The sequence below is a fragment of the Oryctolagus cuniculus genome, chromosome 18 (assembly GCF_964237555.1).
Source record: "Oryctolagus cuniculus chromosome 18, mOryCun1.1, whole genome shotgun sequence".
In the NCBI taxonomy this organism is placed as follows: Eukaryota; Metazoa; Chordata; class Mammalia; order Lagomorpha; family Leporidae; genus Oryctolagus; species Oryctolagus cuniculus.
The window spans coordinates 95,360-109,913 of NC_091449.1; the positions used below are offsets into that span (position 1 = coordinate 95,360).

General features: G+C 57.3%; 1 protein-coding gene across 1 annotated transcript; it reads right to left on the minus strand.

Annotated features, from left to right (window-relative positions):
- Positions 1-625: 625 nt before the first annotated feature.
- On the minus strand, positions 626-6,401 carry TRIM28 (tripartite motif containing 28). Its single transcript, XM_070063330.1, has 17 exons — positions 5,656-6,401; positions 5,301-5,413; positions 4,954-5,086; positions 3,704-3,839; positions 3,514-3,630; positions 3,326-3,440; positions 3,060-3,206; positions 2,849-2,963; positions 2,667-2,773; positions 2,537-2,573; positions 2,404-2,449; positions 2,075-2,327; positions 1,668-1,987; positions 1,471-1,594; positions 1,292-1,378; positions 1,073-1,210; positions 626-988 (listed from the first exon to the last, which is right to left on the minus strand). Exons 1-17 carry the CDS (start codon positions 5,996-5,998, stop codon positions 815-817), a joined length of 2,505 nt encoding a protein of 834 aa, XP_069919431.1. The 5' UTR covers positions 5,999-6,401; the 3' UTR covers positions 626-814.
- Between the last annotated feature and the right edge of the window lie 8,153 nt (positions 6,402-14,554).

A 14,554-nucleotide genomic window follows, 5' to 3' on the forward strand; every position in this document is an offset into this window, starting at 1 on the left:
GCTTACAACCCCAAGGGACTAAGTACCAGCTTTGGTGGGGTTTAGAACAAAAATGGACAAGCCAACCCTACCTTGGAGGCTAAAACCCAGCATGCTGCCACAGCCTCTTACCACCAATACAGCAGTCTTCCTGTAAACACCTTGGTATCTTTTCCTAAGAGGTGTAGTACCAAACACATTTGGCCTAGTAACTTACCCAGCCTCAGAATACCGAACGCACTGTGGTACCCCTGCTGGTAAACAGTAGCTAAAGCCCAAAAAACACCCAGGAAACATGCATGAGGTGTGCAATGCAGCCAACGCTGCAGGTAAGCCCAGATCTACCCACCCACAGGTTGCATAAGGCCCACAGAATCATTTGGTCAATAGCGGGCCAATTTTTGATAATTTTGTAATGGCTTGTAAATGATATAAACATCCCAAAGGCCCTTGACAGAAAACAGGCCTCCCGTCCCTGCTCCTTTTACCCTGTGACCCTCCCAACACCAGGTCCAAGAAAGATGCTCTTCCCAACCACGAGCACCCAGGTGAGTTCAGACTGGGGACAAGGTTAACTGATGGGTTAGGGTTAAGAGATGAAGCAACCAGGCCCCAGGACCATGGTCCCCCACCAGCAAGGCCTGAGGAACTGGTGTAGTTTTTATTAAATCCACAGAAGTAAAAACCATTATCGTGAGGGGCTAGGGAATGGGGCCACCAGGGAGAAGGAATCAGGCCACCAGGGGTGGGGGCGTGGGGGTGGGCAGAGGGTAAAGGATAGAGAACAGAGAGCCACACTGGGCAGGCCACGGCGGGGGGGGGATGGGTCCCAGGCTCAGGGGCCATCACCAGGGCCAGACAGATCCTGGGAACTCAGGCCAGCACCAGGCAGGCTCAGTGGCGGAGGCTCCACCAGCACAGCAGAGAACTTGGTATCACCAAAGGCCTCGTTCATGCGTGTCTCGAAGAAGCGCTGCAGGCCGATGATGGACTGCACGTCCGCCTTGTCCTGGGCCAGGCAAGGGTACAATGAATGGTTGGGTTCTGGCTCTTCACCTCCCTCAACCCCTGCACCCCCATTCCATGAGCTCACCTCAGTCAACTTGTTGAATTGCTTGAACATGCGGCCCACATCCTGGGCAAATTCCTGCGGGGAGCTGTAGGGGGGCGACAACTTCTCCTGGAGACGTGCACGGATCAGTGTCAGGTCCAGGGTGCCACCAGGCTGGTCCTGTAGGAAGACCACACGCGGTTAAGATGAGAAACAACAGTCCCCATCTTTCCAGCCACCCCACCCCTTTATAGGGCTCACCAGGGAGAAGGTAGAGTCAGTAGCCAGCTGATGCAAGGGACGACAGGGTTCGTGGCAGAACAGGGCCAGCAGGACTCGCTCACATTTCTACAGACAGTATATGAGGGAGAATGTCAGCTGCATGGGATGGGAAGGTCACAGTCTCTGGGTAACCACACCCGAGCAGCCGCAGTCCTCACCCGCTGATTGGCTGGCGAGAGCTTCGCCACCACGCCAGTGCTGTCTGCGCCATCCAGGCTGAGGCTGCCATCCTCCTCCTTCAGATCAGGGAGCACATGACAGAGCGAACAGCTCCACTCCTCCCTAGGGTGAAAAGAATGAGGCGCTGCACAGGAACCTGCCCAGCCCTCTGCACCCTGCCCAGCCCCACACGCACCCTGGCACATCCTGCAGGGCAGGCAGGTGGCAATCCAGATGGAAGCAAAACTCGCACTGGTTGCACATGACCAGGTCACCTGGCTTCTGGCAGACACGGCAGATGGTAGCACTATCATCCAGGGTGCCCGGGCCACCAGATGGGGCTGAGGTGCCCTCAGGAGCCACCACCTCCAAGCCTGAGCTGGTGCTGCCACTGGGTGAGGCCAGGCGGGGGCCCTCAGTGCCAGGGCCTTCTGCCAGAGCCATCAGCACAGGCTTGGTCTCCGGGCCCTCAGTGGCAGCAGGAGGTGCTCCAATAGCAGCCTCTGTTTCCTCCTCCTGCAAAGTGGTCAAATGTTCCGTAAGGTACAGACACGAGGGTGACAGGTATCATCCTCCAGCCACAGCCCTTGGGGACACACTCACCTTGACAATAGCCATGCCAGGGAGTGGTGGTGCACCAGGAGTTCCTGGAGGTGCAGTCCCAGGCTGCCCAGCTGCTGCAGCAGCAGCACCACGTTCAATAACGATGAGATTATAGTCCTCAGTGGTGCTGCCTGGAAACACCTTGAAGACAGGCGGCTGGCTATCAGCTGTGAGGTCCAGGTCCAGACGTTCTAGGCTGACCCGTGGCACCTTGCGCATGAGGCCGCTCACCTCACCCTCACCTGAGCGGGACCTGTAAGTGCATACTGGCGTGAGCTCCCTTTACTCTCATTCTTTCCCATCTACCACCACAGAGAACTCACACTCACCGCTTCACACCTGACACATGAGGCTCCGCACTTGAGTAGGGATCATCTGCTCAAGAGATGGAAAAAGACGGATGAACGGCTGATGTGTAGCCAGGGCACTGGGCTCTCCCACCCACCAGGCAGACTCACTCACCTGACCCAAAGCCATAGCTTTCCTGCACCTCCATGGGCTGTACACAGAACAGAGCATGGGGACCTCAGTGGGGCAGGTACAGCATGCGACTCCGTGCACTTCCCCTCCCTGGGTCCATTCCCCCGCTCACCTGGCTACTGCCAGAGCCCTGCTTGCTCAGGGGCCCTGGGGCCCTCGGAGGTGCCATGGGTGCAGGGCCTGTAGAGTTGGTACCAGGACGCTCTGCCACGATCTTGCCTGCAAGAAGAGACTATGTAGGTGTACCATTAGGGTGGCGACAAAGTAGAACAGGGACAAAAAACGGGGACCCACCAAAGGCCTCAGCACTCTTGGTCCAGGCATTGAGGTCCCACTGAAACTTCATCTCGCCATGTGGCTCCACGGGATCCACAATCATCTTGAGGGCCCGGTGCAACTGGAAGTAGATCTGGTGGGGCAAGCGGGAAGGGGCATGAAGCAACATGGGAAATGAACAGGGCTAGAGGGTGTTGGGGTTCCCACCTGTGAACCCACCAACACATACCAGCTTCTTAGAGAGCAACAGGGCTGTGTTGTTGTCACTCTCCAGAGCCCAAGAGGCAAAGCGCAGGATGTGCTCCTGGTGCTTCTGGATCTTAGTCATGGTCCAGTGCTGACGCTCCAGACGCTCCTGCTGACCCTCAGTCACCTTCTGCAGATGGAAAAGGTCAGCAGGGCAGTAAGACAGACACTGGGATCCCTGCCCACTCTGCATGGCACCAGCAGCCAGCAGCGGCTACCCAAGGACCCTCCCACCCACACGAGGATTACCTGGGCGTCGTTGACCAACACACGGCCCCGCTTGTTCAGCTCCTTCATGATCTGCAAGATGGCCATTTTGACATCCACCTGCACACGCTTCTGTACATCAGACACCTGGCGGATCCTAGGAGAAAAGGCAGGTCAGGGCAGGCAGGGTCTCGCCGAGAGAACCCCTCAGTCTTGGCACCCACACTTACGAGCTGCGAACCTCCTTGGTGCTCTTCTGCAACGTTGCATGTTTGTCCCCAAGGCGCTTCACCAATGAGGCCAGGAGCTTGCGCTGGTTCCTCACTGCATCCTCCAGGAACTGGTACCTGAGAACAACCAGAGAGGTTGGGTGCTGAACCTGGGGAAGGGGAGCACCCCCTACTGTGCCCTGGGACTCACTGGTGGTCCTTGTGAGCGTTGAGTTGGCAGTCCCGACAAGTCAGAGTGTCGCAGCTCTCACAGAACAGCACGAGGGGCTCATGCTTGTGCACATTGCAATAGACAGTACGCTCACCATCCCGAGACTTAGCCGGCCCTGCAGAGTAGAAACCAGGAGGCTGGACCTTGCTCTTGAGCACCTCAGGTAGCAGTCAGAGCTTGAGGCCTCACTTCCCACCTGTCCTGGGACCCTAGGCCATGTACTGGTAGCACCTCGAGAGCCCCGGGTCCTTGCTCCCAGAACCCTCTGCCCCAATCAGGCAAAGATGAAGATGTTATTCTAACTTCAAAGTGGGAATTCCATCCCCACCACTGTTCCCTCTCATGGGAACTTTTACAGACAGGCATGTTCCAGCGACACACACAAACCACCCGCCCCACTCAGCTCCCTGTCGCTAATAAACCTCAACAGGCACGTGGGTCCCTTTCCTCCCCAGAGCTAATCAAAAAGACAAGATGTCTCACATCGGAACACGGCTCAGCCAGAAATTGGCTTCCCCAACTGACATGCGCCCATTCCCTCACCCTAACCTTAGCCTAGAACCTCCGGAATCTAGAATCCCTGCAGACCCCACCCCATCCCGCCTGCTTTCTCAGGCCCTAAAGCCAGCACCTCTACGCCCCATCTTCCTGAAGTGCTATTCTCTGGGCTTGAAGGAACCTTAGTACCACCACCAAAATATTCCTCATGGGAGGGTTCTGGGCCAAAACCTTGGCCAGATTCAGGAGATTCTCAAGCTCCTTTCCATATCAAAGCCAACAGATACCCAGAAAACGTTCAGGAAGTCTAAACTGCGTATTCACAGCTAGAACATTTACAGGTCTCACCAGCACTGACAGCCCAAGGGCCCAGAGCAGCTTATCATGCTGCCCTATCCTGGAAGCCTCCCTTTTCCCAACACTCTCAAGCCAGGTGCCAGAGCCCCAAATTCATAGCACCCCTCTCCCTTACCTTTCCCTGTCTATGTACCCTGAAGTCTCCACTACTGGGACTCATGCCCCCCACTGCATTTCCCTGAGAAGTCCTCAAACCCTCTGTACAACTACAGCATGTGACTTCCCAGCCTGCGGCCTTAACTCTCCCCAGCATCCATGCTTTGGAGTCCTGGTGTTTGCAACTCAGAAAACCATCTTAAGACCTGCCCACCAAACGGAATCAGCACTACAAGCAGCTGAAAGCACACATAGGAAGGCAGCGCCGCCTCACGCACCAGTGGAGCGCACGGTGTGGTCCTTGGTGTACTTCACCCGCTGGTGTGCCTCCACGCATGTCTCACACAGTGGCTCGGAACACTCCACGCAATAGCTGGTGGCTGGGGCATTATCCTCACAGCTAGTGCAGCACTGTCAGGAAAAGGTAGGGTCAGACCAATCCAATAAAGCCTGACAGATCTGCATTTGCAACGCAGAAAATACAAACCCACGTTCATGTGGATACCTCGACCCACCCCAGAGCCTTGAGAAATGTCGAGGATAATGCCTAGAGTTGGTCCAGGCTCCTCCACGGCTCTGCCCCCTCCCCATGGCCAGAAACCTACTGGGCTGGGACAGGACGTACCTGGTTTGCATCTTGGGCGTCGGAGGCAGCCTTGCTGCCGCTATCGCGCATAAAGTAATTCTCCACGATGTCTTTGGAGAAGCACTGCTGCTTGCACACAGGACAGTCCACCACTGTTGGGAGACGGGACGTGAGACCACCGCCGGCCCACATCCAGGTTGCGCTCATCCTTCCCTCCCTGTGCGTTATTCTCTCCAAGCTAAGCCTCCGCGAAACCCACAATGGGTCTTCCACGGAGGGCCCAGAACCCATTCCTCAAGCCCTATCCGGGGCCTGGCGGTCCCCCTCATCTCCCAGAGTCGGGATAAAGGGCGGCGGGGAGGGGGAGGGGCGCCCCCAGCCACTACGTACTCACCGGCGCCGTCGCCCGCCGCGCCGCCATCTCCAGAGCTGTTGGCGGCGCCGGGCGCTGCGGGCCCGAGGCAGGCGCTGCAGGCCGAGTGCAGGCAGGGCAGCAGGCGTGGTTCCCTCTCCGGCCGCAGGCGCTCCCGGCAGACGCCGCAGTGCTCCAGCAGCTCCAGCGCCTCCCCGCCGCCCCCCGCGGGCGACGAGGCCGAGGCCGAAGCTGACGCCGAGGCCGAAGAGGCGGTGGCGCGCTTCTCGCCGCCCGCCGAACTCTCGCCCGCGCCTGGGCTGCCCGACGCGGCCGAGGCCGCCGCCGCCGAGGCCGCCGCCGCCGCCGCCGCCGAAGCCGCCATTCACACGCCGCCGGGGGCGCCCAGGGGGGAGGAGGGGCGCGGGGCCCGCCGCGCAGGCGCAGACGCGCTCGCCGCCAACGGCTGGGCCGCCGCCGCCGCGAGACCAAGCGCTGCCACGCGTCTCCTGGGCCGCTGCCCGCCGCGCGCGGGGCGATACCGAGGCACTGCGGGCTGCTGCTTCCTCGCCTTCCCGCTGCAGCACCCGCGCTTAAACCAGCCGCCGCCGCGACCCGAGCCACGCGCCACGCGAACAACCGCCTGCCCGCGCGCCCGCTCTCAGAAAGAGCCGCGGCCTGGGGGCGGGACAGAAATAACTGGCGCCGACGCCGCCGCGCACGCGCGTTCGGAGCCGCACGCCCGGGGGCGGGACCTGGCCGGTCGCCGCGGGCGAGGCCAGGAGTACGCACGCGCCCGCGCCGGGCCCTCCCACCACCGCCAACCTCACCTCGGCCGGCTAGTGAGGTGAGGGGCAGGGCTCTGTGACGTCACAGTCGAGCCCTGATTCGCCGTGGGGCGTGGCCTCGAGTCCTACAAACGTGACCCGCCCCGCCCCCCGCCCCGGACTCCGCCTCCGGAACGCCCTGGAGCCGGTGCGGGGCGACCTCCGCCTCAGTCCCCGCCCCTCTCCCGGCGTGCGGTTGTCTTCGGCCGCTGCGGCACCCGCTGACCCGGAGAGGGGACGGGGTGTGATGGAGTGGGCAGGGCCAAGGCTAGGGGAAGGCTGAGCCCGGGGAGGGGCGAAGGGGCGTCACTTGAGCAACGTGAAAGCTGCGGTTTGCGCGCGGAGCCTTACTCCGGGGTTTTTAACGTTTTATTGTTAAACTTGAGAAACAAAACTTGCTTAAATTGCAAGCTGCAAAGCCCCCAGTCCATAAAATCTCGCTTAGCCTCCCGTGTTTTGCCCTGCCGCTGCCCTGACTCCAAGCTGTCCCAGGTGGGCGAACTGAATCTGAGAAGTGCGGAATCCTCAGAGAGAGACAGGGTCTGGGAAGAATCCCGAGAGACTGGCGGGGAGCCGGCAGGAATCCTGTCTGAGGGGGGAAGCAGAATCGGGGGGGGGGGCTCCTGTCTGAGGGGGGAAGCAGAATCGGGGGAGGGATCCTGTCTGAGGGGGGAAGCAGAATCGGGGGGGGGGGCTCCTGTCTGAGGGGGGAAGCAGAATCGGGGGGGGGTCCTGTCTGAGGGGGGAAGCAGAATCGAGGGGGGGGTCCTGTCTGAGGGGGGAAGCAGAATCGGGGGAGGGATCCTGTCTGAGGGGGGAAGCAGAATCGGGGGGGGCTCCTGTCTGAGGGGGGAAGCAGAATCGAGGGGGGGGTCCTGTCTGAGGGGGGAAGCAGAATCGGGGCAGGGATTCTGAGGAGGGTCCTGTCGGAGGAGGAATCAATCCTGTCAGGTGAATCCTGTCGGGGGGGGGGGGTCCTGTCTGAGGAGGATGTGGGGGGTGTGGGGGGAGGGATCCTGAGGAGGGTCCTGTCGGAGGAGGAATCAATCCTGTCAGGTGAATCCTGTCTGGGGGGGGGGGGTCTTGTCTGAGGAGGGAAGCAGGGTGTGGGGGGAGGAATCCTGTCTGCAGAGGAATCCTGAGGAGGGTCCTGTCGGAGGAGGAATCAATCCTGTCTGAGATGAATCCTGTCAGAGGGGGTCCTGTCTGGGGGGGGGGGTCCTGAAGCAGGGTCTAGGGGGAGGAATCCTGTCTGAGGAGAGCCCTGTCTGAGGGGGAAGCAGGGTGTGGGGGGAGAATTCCTGAGGGGGTCCTGTGTGAGGATGGAAGCAGGGTGTGGGGGGAGAATTCCTGAGGGGGTCCTGTGTGAGGATGGAAGCAGGGTGTGGGGGGAGAATTCCTGAGGGGGTCCTGTGTGAGGAGGGAAGCAGGGTGTGGGGGGAGGAATCCTGTCTGCAGAGGAATCCTGAGGAGGGTCCTGTCGGAGGAGGAATCAATCCTGTCTGAGATGAATCCTGTCAGAGGAGGAATCCTGTGGGGGGGGGGGTGTTCCTGTGTGAGGAGGGAAGCAGGGTGTGGGGGGAGAATTCCTGAGGGGGAAGCAGGTCTGAGGGGGTCCTGTGTGAGGAGGGAAGCAGGGTGTGGGGGGAGAATTCCTGAGGGGGTCCTGTGTGAGGAGGGAAGCAGGGTGTGGGGGGAGAATTCCTGAGGGGGAAGCAGGTCTGAGGGGGTCCTGTGTGAGGAGGGAAGCAGGGTGTGGGGGGAGAATTCCTGAGGGGGTCCTGTGTGAGGAGGGAAGCAGGGTGTGGGGGGAGAATTCCTGAGGGGGTCCTGTGTGAGGAGGGAAGCAGGGTGTCGGGGGAGGAATCCTGTCTGCGGAGGAATCCTGAGGAGGGTCCTGTCGGAGGAGGAATCAATCCTGTCTGAGATGAATCCTGTCAGAGGAGGAATCCTGTGTGTGTGTGGGGGGGGGGGGTTCCTGTGTGAGGAGGGAAGCAGGGTGTGGGGGGAGAATTCCTGAGGGGGAAGCAGGTCTGAGGGGGTCCTGTGTGAGGAGGGAAGCAGGGTGTGGGGGGAGAATTCCTGAGGGGGTCCTGTGTGAGGAGGGAAGCAGGGTGTGGGGGGAGGAATCCTGTCTGCGGAGGGTCTAGTCTGAGGGGGTTAGAATCGGGGGAGGATTCCTGAGGGGGAAGCGGGATGTTGGGGGGGAGGAAGAATCCTGAGGGGAGGAAGCAGGGTCTGGGGGAGGGGAGGTAGGAGCTGGGAAGGAGAGCGGAATCCGCCCCCTCAAGACAGAAAACTCGACAGCTGGGCACGAGCCCAACACGCTGTTCCGTGGCCTTCCGATCCCGAGGTCTCGGTTCCCAGACCACTGAGACGGGGCGGAAGGCCGCGAGGGCTGGCGCGTCCAGAAGTGGACACCCCCTGCCGTCTCCCGGGAGCGCACAAAGGTGGCGAGCCGGGCGGCGAAAGGGGGAACCAGGCACGGCACCTCCCACCCCAGCCCCAGGTGCTCACACGTGCAGCAAAACCCTGTCGGGCCCTAGAGCCGGTGTGGCCTTTGTTCCCGGCGGGGACTGGGGGCCGCGGGACTTTGTCCCCGCCCCTGCCTTTGTTCCAAATGCTGCGCGCGGCCCCCCAAATCCAAGCCCCGCCCCCTTCGCGGCGGCGACCTCCGCGCACACCCCTCCCCCTGCGGGAACACGCCCCTTCCATTCTCACCACTCCCCCACGGCCCTAGCCCGGGATGATCACTTCCTTCCCTAGAAACTGAAGTTAGTGCCTGGCTGCGAACCGAGTGAGGTGTGCGCGTCCTTTGCGGAGCAGTTTCCACAGCCCCACCCCCTGCTACTCCTCAAAGTCAGGGTAGAGGGTGGGTGACCCACACCCACCTTGGTCCCTGGGCAGACACTGAGGCATCAGGATCAGAAGGTCAAAGTAGGTGCTGGCAAAGAGTGTATAAGTGGCTCTCTTAGGGGCCACCCCCAAACACCTAATAAAGAACAGTTCAGGTGGAAAATGCAAAGACCCTGAGGCAGAATAGGCAACAAAGGAGCCATTAGGTGAGGCATAATGGGAGGTGCCAACAGGGTCTGGGGGCTGGATCCCTGCATGCCACCCTACCTTCTGCTTGTTACACGCTTTTCCCGGAGGTTTCTGTGGCCTATCAAGGCCTATGCACTCCGCTTTGCAATGGTTGCTGACGCCACCCTTCCTCCCTCGGTGTTCAGGACCTTCATCCTCAAGTAAGAGGCAGCCATACATGCAAGTGCCACTCAGTGCCAGCAACAGGCAGTAGAACATCTGTCTCCTCACCACAAGGCCCTACATCACTCTTGGCATCACAGGGAAATGAGGCTTCAGGAAGTACCAGCAGCAATGGGGGGAAGGGCGAATCAATGGCAGCCAGGCTCAGACAGACCTAAAGAAAGCCAGGGGATAATCGAACTGAGTAAGCTACAGTGGTTATATAGGAGGGTGAGGCCAGGGCTGAATCCTCTTCACTCAGAGGTCCTCTCCGAGTAGCAAGCTCATCCAGTAGTATATGGAGGACATAAATGTACCTTGGCTTTCCCTCTCCCCACCCCCTGCCCTCGAAGCTCTACCCTCCCCTGTTTTCCATTGCTAAGTCTTTACAAAGGCTCTACCCAGTTCTAGAACACTGGAAACCATCTATCTTCTGCCTTAGCAGACAGGGCTTGGAAGGTAGAGCAACCTGGTTGGGCACCTGTCCACAGCCAGCCACCTTCACCCTGTCTTCCTTCCTCAAATTTCATACCCTATAATCACTTTATCCTGTCTTCGTTGTTACTTCCAAAGCCACTTTCTGAGAAAGTCTTGTGGCTGTATCACTCCAATCTCTCAGGCTCTGTTTTCACACTGCATTCTTTTCTCTGTGTCTTCTGTGTTTTATAAGGACATTTGGGGGGCCAGGATTCTGGAGCAGTAGGTTAGAAGATCATTCTCTCCGTGTCTCTGTCACTCTGCCTTTAAAATCAATAAACATTTATAAAATAAAAATTTTAAAAGATATATTAAAGTCCTAACCCCAGTATCCGTGAATGTGACTTTATTTGGAAACAAGGTGTTTGCAGATATAATAAAATGAAGATAGGGCAGGCATTTAACCTAGTGTTCGAGATGCGCTTATCCCACATCAGAGTACCTAGGTTCAATACCTGGCTCTGGCTCCAGCTTTCTGCTAATGTGGACCCTGGGAGGCAGCAGTGATGGCTTAAGTAATTAAGTTTCTGGCTACCAGTGTAGGCCCCACTGGCTGTTACAAGCATTTGGAGAGTAAATCAGTAGATAGGAACAATCTCTTTCTCAATCCCCCATCCTCAAATAAATTTATTTTTAATTAAGATGATGTCACACTGTAGGGTATGGTCCTAATTCAGTGGGGCGGGGGGGACAGGCCCTTGGTGCAGCTGCTTGGGAAGCCCGTATCCTATATTGCATCCTACATCACAGTGCCTGGGTTTGAATCCCAGCCCTATTTCTAATCCAATTTCCTGCTAATGCACACCTTGGGCTGCAGTGGCCATTGGGGGTGAACCAACGGAAGGAAGACCTTTCCCTCTCTCTCTCTCTCTCTCTCTCTCTCACTGTCTAACTCTGCCTGTCAAAAATAAAAATTAAAAGAAAAGAAAAAGACAGAGGTACAGAGAGAGAAGGAGGGAGAGAAGTCTCCCATCCGCTGGTTCACTCCCCATATGGCCACAATGGCTGGAACCTGGAGCTTCCTCTGGGTCTCCCATGTGGGTACAGGCACCCAAGCACTTGGGCCATCTTCCACTGTCTTCCCAGGCACATTACCAGGGAGCTATATCAGAAGTGGAGCAGCAGGGACTCGAACCAGCACCCTTTTGGGATGCCAGCACTGAAGGCAGAGGCTTAACCTAAGCCACAGTGCCAGCCCAAGGTTCTATTTTTAAACTTTTCATAGAAGGCAGGTTTTTTGGCACAGCAGATTAAGACTCCGCTTAGAATGCCTGCGTCCCGTATCAGACTGTAGGTTTAAGTGCTAGCCTTAGGAGGCAGAGGATGATGGCCCATCCTGGGGTCCCTGCTACCCATCTGGGAGACCCTGATGAGTTCCTGGCTCCTGGCAGCCCTGGCCATTGTGGCCACTTGGGAAGTGAACCAGTAGTTGGGAGTCTGTCTCTCCCCTCTTCTGTACCTCTGCCTTTAAAAATCAATGAATATTGGGCCAGCACCCTGGCATAGTAAGTTAATCCTCTGCCTGTGGCACTGGCATCCCACATGGGTCCCAGTTCTAGTCCCGGCTGCTCCTCTTCCGATCCAGCTCCCTGCTGTGAAGGGAAAGCAGAAGATGGCCCATGTCCTTGGGCCCCTGCACCCCCATGGGAGACAGGAAGAAGCACCTGGCTCCTGTGCTTCAGATTGGCTCAGCTCCAGTCATTGCAGCTATCTGGGGAGTGAACCAGAAGATGGGAGACCTCTCTCTCTGTGTCTACTACTCTCTGTAACTCTTTCAAATAAATAAATAAATCAAAACAGAGAAAGAGAGAGAGAGAAAGAAACAATGACTGTCATTGACACATAATGAATCCACACTATTCATGAGTCCTAAAGGTTCTCAAAAATAAAAGAGAGCCAGAAAAATATTCCCATCTGTCACCATATGATGCTACTTTTAAGCCAGCCCCTGACTCTGAGAACTTGGCATCCACCCTGCTTTTTGAAAGGGAACTGTATTTCAAGGGAACACATGGCCACTGTTCTTGCTTATAATAATAATCAGATGCTAGAATTTGAAAAACATCATTTTCCAACCTGAAGTGAAATCCCTATGCAGGCCAGGATTGTCTGTTTATGTTTGTACTGAGGTTCCTGGAGGGTGGGTAATGTACAACATGGCTGCCTTGGGTGAGAAGGACAGTCAGGTTGTCTCTGTCCCACAAGAGAGTCAACAACACTGAAATTCTACATGACATGCAAGGGGTACCACCCAGCCAGCAGTGCTTGGCCGGATGTCCAACAAGTATTTACACATGATTTCCCATCCATGGGAGCTACAGGAACTGTTGGAGAGAGTACAAGGCAACCAATGCACACGTCTATGAGGGGGAATGTCCTGCCAGAAACAAGGTCCACTCTCGTCCATCAGTCCTCACGTAGGGGCCAGCACTCTACATGGGCACTGGTTTGCATCCCCCCTGCCCCAGATTCCAGATCAGTGGCTGCTGAGGCTGGGGTGAGAGTAGAAATGGACACAGAATGTGGAGGAATTTTTTTTTTTTTGACAGGCAGTTAGACAGTGAGAGAGAGAGACAGAGAAAGGTCTTCCTTCCATTGGTTCACCCCCCCAATGGCCGCTGCGGCCGGTGCACTGCAGCTGGCACACCGCGCTCATCCCAAGCCAGAAGCCAGGTGCTTCTCCTGGTTTCCCATGCAGGTGCAGGGCCCAAGCACTTGGGCCATCCTCCACTGTACTCCAGGGCCACAGCAGAGAGCTGGACTGGAAGAGGAGCAACTGGGACAGAATCCGGCAACCCAACCAGGACTACAACCCGCGGGTGCCAGCGCCGCAGGCAGAGGATTAGCCTAGTGAGCCATGGCGCCAGCCTAGGTATTTTTTTTTAAAGTTAATTATTTATTTATTTATTTATTTATTTTGACAGCCAGAGTGGACAGTGAGAGAGAGAGACAGAGAGAAAGGTCTTCCTTTGGCCGTTGGTTCACCCTCCAATGGCCGCCGCGGCCAGTGCGCTGCGGCCGGCACACCGCGCTGATCCGATGGCAGGAGCCAGGTACTTATCCTGGTCTCCCATGGGGTGCAGGGCCCAAGCACCTGGGCCATCCTCCACTGCACTCCCTGGCCACAGTAGAGAGCTGACCTGGAAGAGGGGCAACCAGGACAGAATTTGGCGCCCCGACCGGGACTAGAACCCGGTGTGCCGGCGCCGCAAGGCGGAGGATTAGCCTAGTGAGCCGCGGCGCCGGCCTAAAGTTAATTTTAAATGTAGGATTTGTTTTGTTTTGTTTTTGTTTTTTGACAGGCAGAGTGGACAGTGAAAGAGAGAGACAGAGAGAAAGGTCTTCCTTTTGGCGTTGGTTCACCCTCCAATGGCCGCCGCGGTTGGCGGGCTGCGGCCGGCGCACCACACTGATCTGAAGGCAGGAGCCAGGTGCTTCTCCTGGTCTCCCATGGGGTGCAGGGCCCAAGTACTTGGGCCATCCTCCACTGCACTCCCTGACCACAGCAGAGAACTGGCCTGGAAGAGGAGCAACTGGGACAGAATCTGGCACCCCGACCAGGACTAGAACCCGGTGTGCCGGCACCGCAAGGCGGAGGATTAGCCTACTGAGCCGCGGCGCCGGCCCAGATTTTATTTTTAAATAATTTTTATTTATTTTCATTTTCTTTGAAAGGCAGAGACACAGAAATATATAGAGAGCGATCTTGCCTCTGCTGGTTCACTCCCCTAATTCTTGCAATGGCCCAGCTGGGCTGGGTCAAAAACTGGGAAATAGAAATTCAATGTAGATCTCCCACATGGGTAGCAGGAACTCAACTATTTGAGTCATCACTACTGTCTCCCAGGGTCTGTGTTAACAGAAAGCTGGAGTAAGGAGCTAGAGCTGAAACCAAACCCAGGCACTCCAATGTGGGACACAGGCATCCTAACTGGCACTTTAATCAATAGACCAAACGCCTGCCCCTGGACAAATGTGGAAAGAAATGTTCTAAAATTGGATTGTACAGGGCCGCCGCCTGCAGTGCCAGCATGCCATATGAGTGTTGGTTTGAGTCCTGGCTGCTCCATCTCTGATCCAGCCCTCTGCTGTGGCCTGGAAAAGCAGTAGAAGATGGCCCAAGTCCTTGGGCCCCTGCACCCATGTGGGAGACCTGGAAGAAGCTCCCAGCTCCTGGCTATGGATCAATGCAGCTCCGGCCATTGCAGCCAACTGGGAAGTGAACCAGCGGATGGAGGGCCTCTCTTTCTCTCTGCCTCTCCTTCTCTCTCTGTGTAACTCTGACTTTCAAGTAAGTAAATTAAAACACACACACACACACACACACAAGGGGCTGGTGCTGTGGCGTAGCGGGTAGAGCCGCTGCCTTCAGTGCTGGCATCCCATCTGGG

Bases quoted from the DNA above. Each gene is read 5' to 3' on its own strand.
- TRIM28 (XM_070063330.1), bottom strand. From the start codon at position 5,998: ATGGCGGCTTCGGCGGCGGCGGCGGCGGCGGCCTCGGCGGCGGCGGCC. The intron at 2,450-2,536 runs GTGAGTGAGTCT...TCTCTTGAGCAG, and splicing joins AAGCTATGGCTTTGGGTCAG to ATGATCCCTACTCAAGTGCG. The intron at 2,328-2,403 runs GTGAGTGTGAGT...ATGCACTTACAG, and splicing joins CATGTGTCAGGTGTGAAGCG to GTCCCGCTCAGGTGAGGGTG.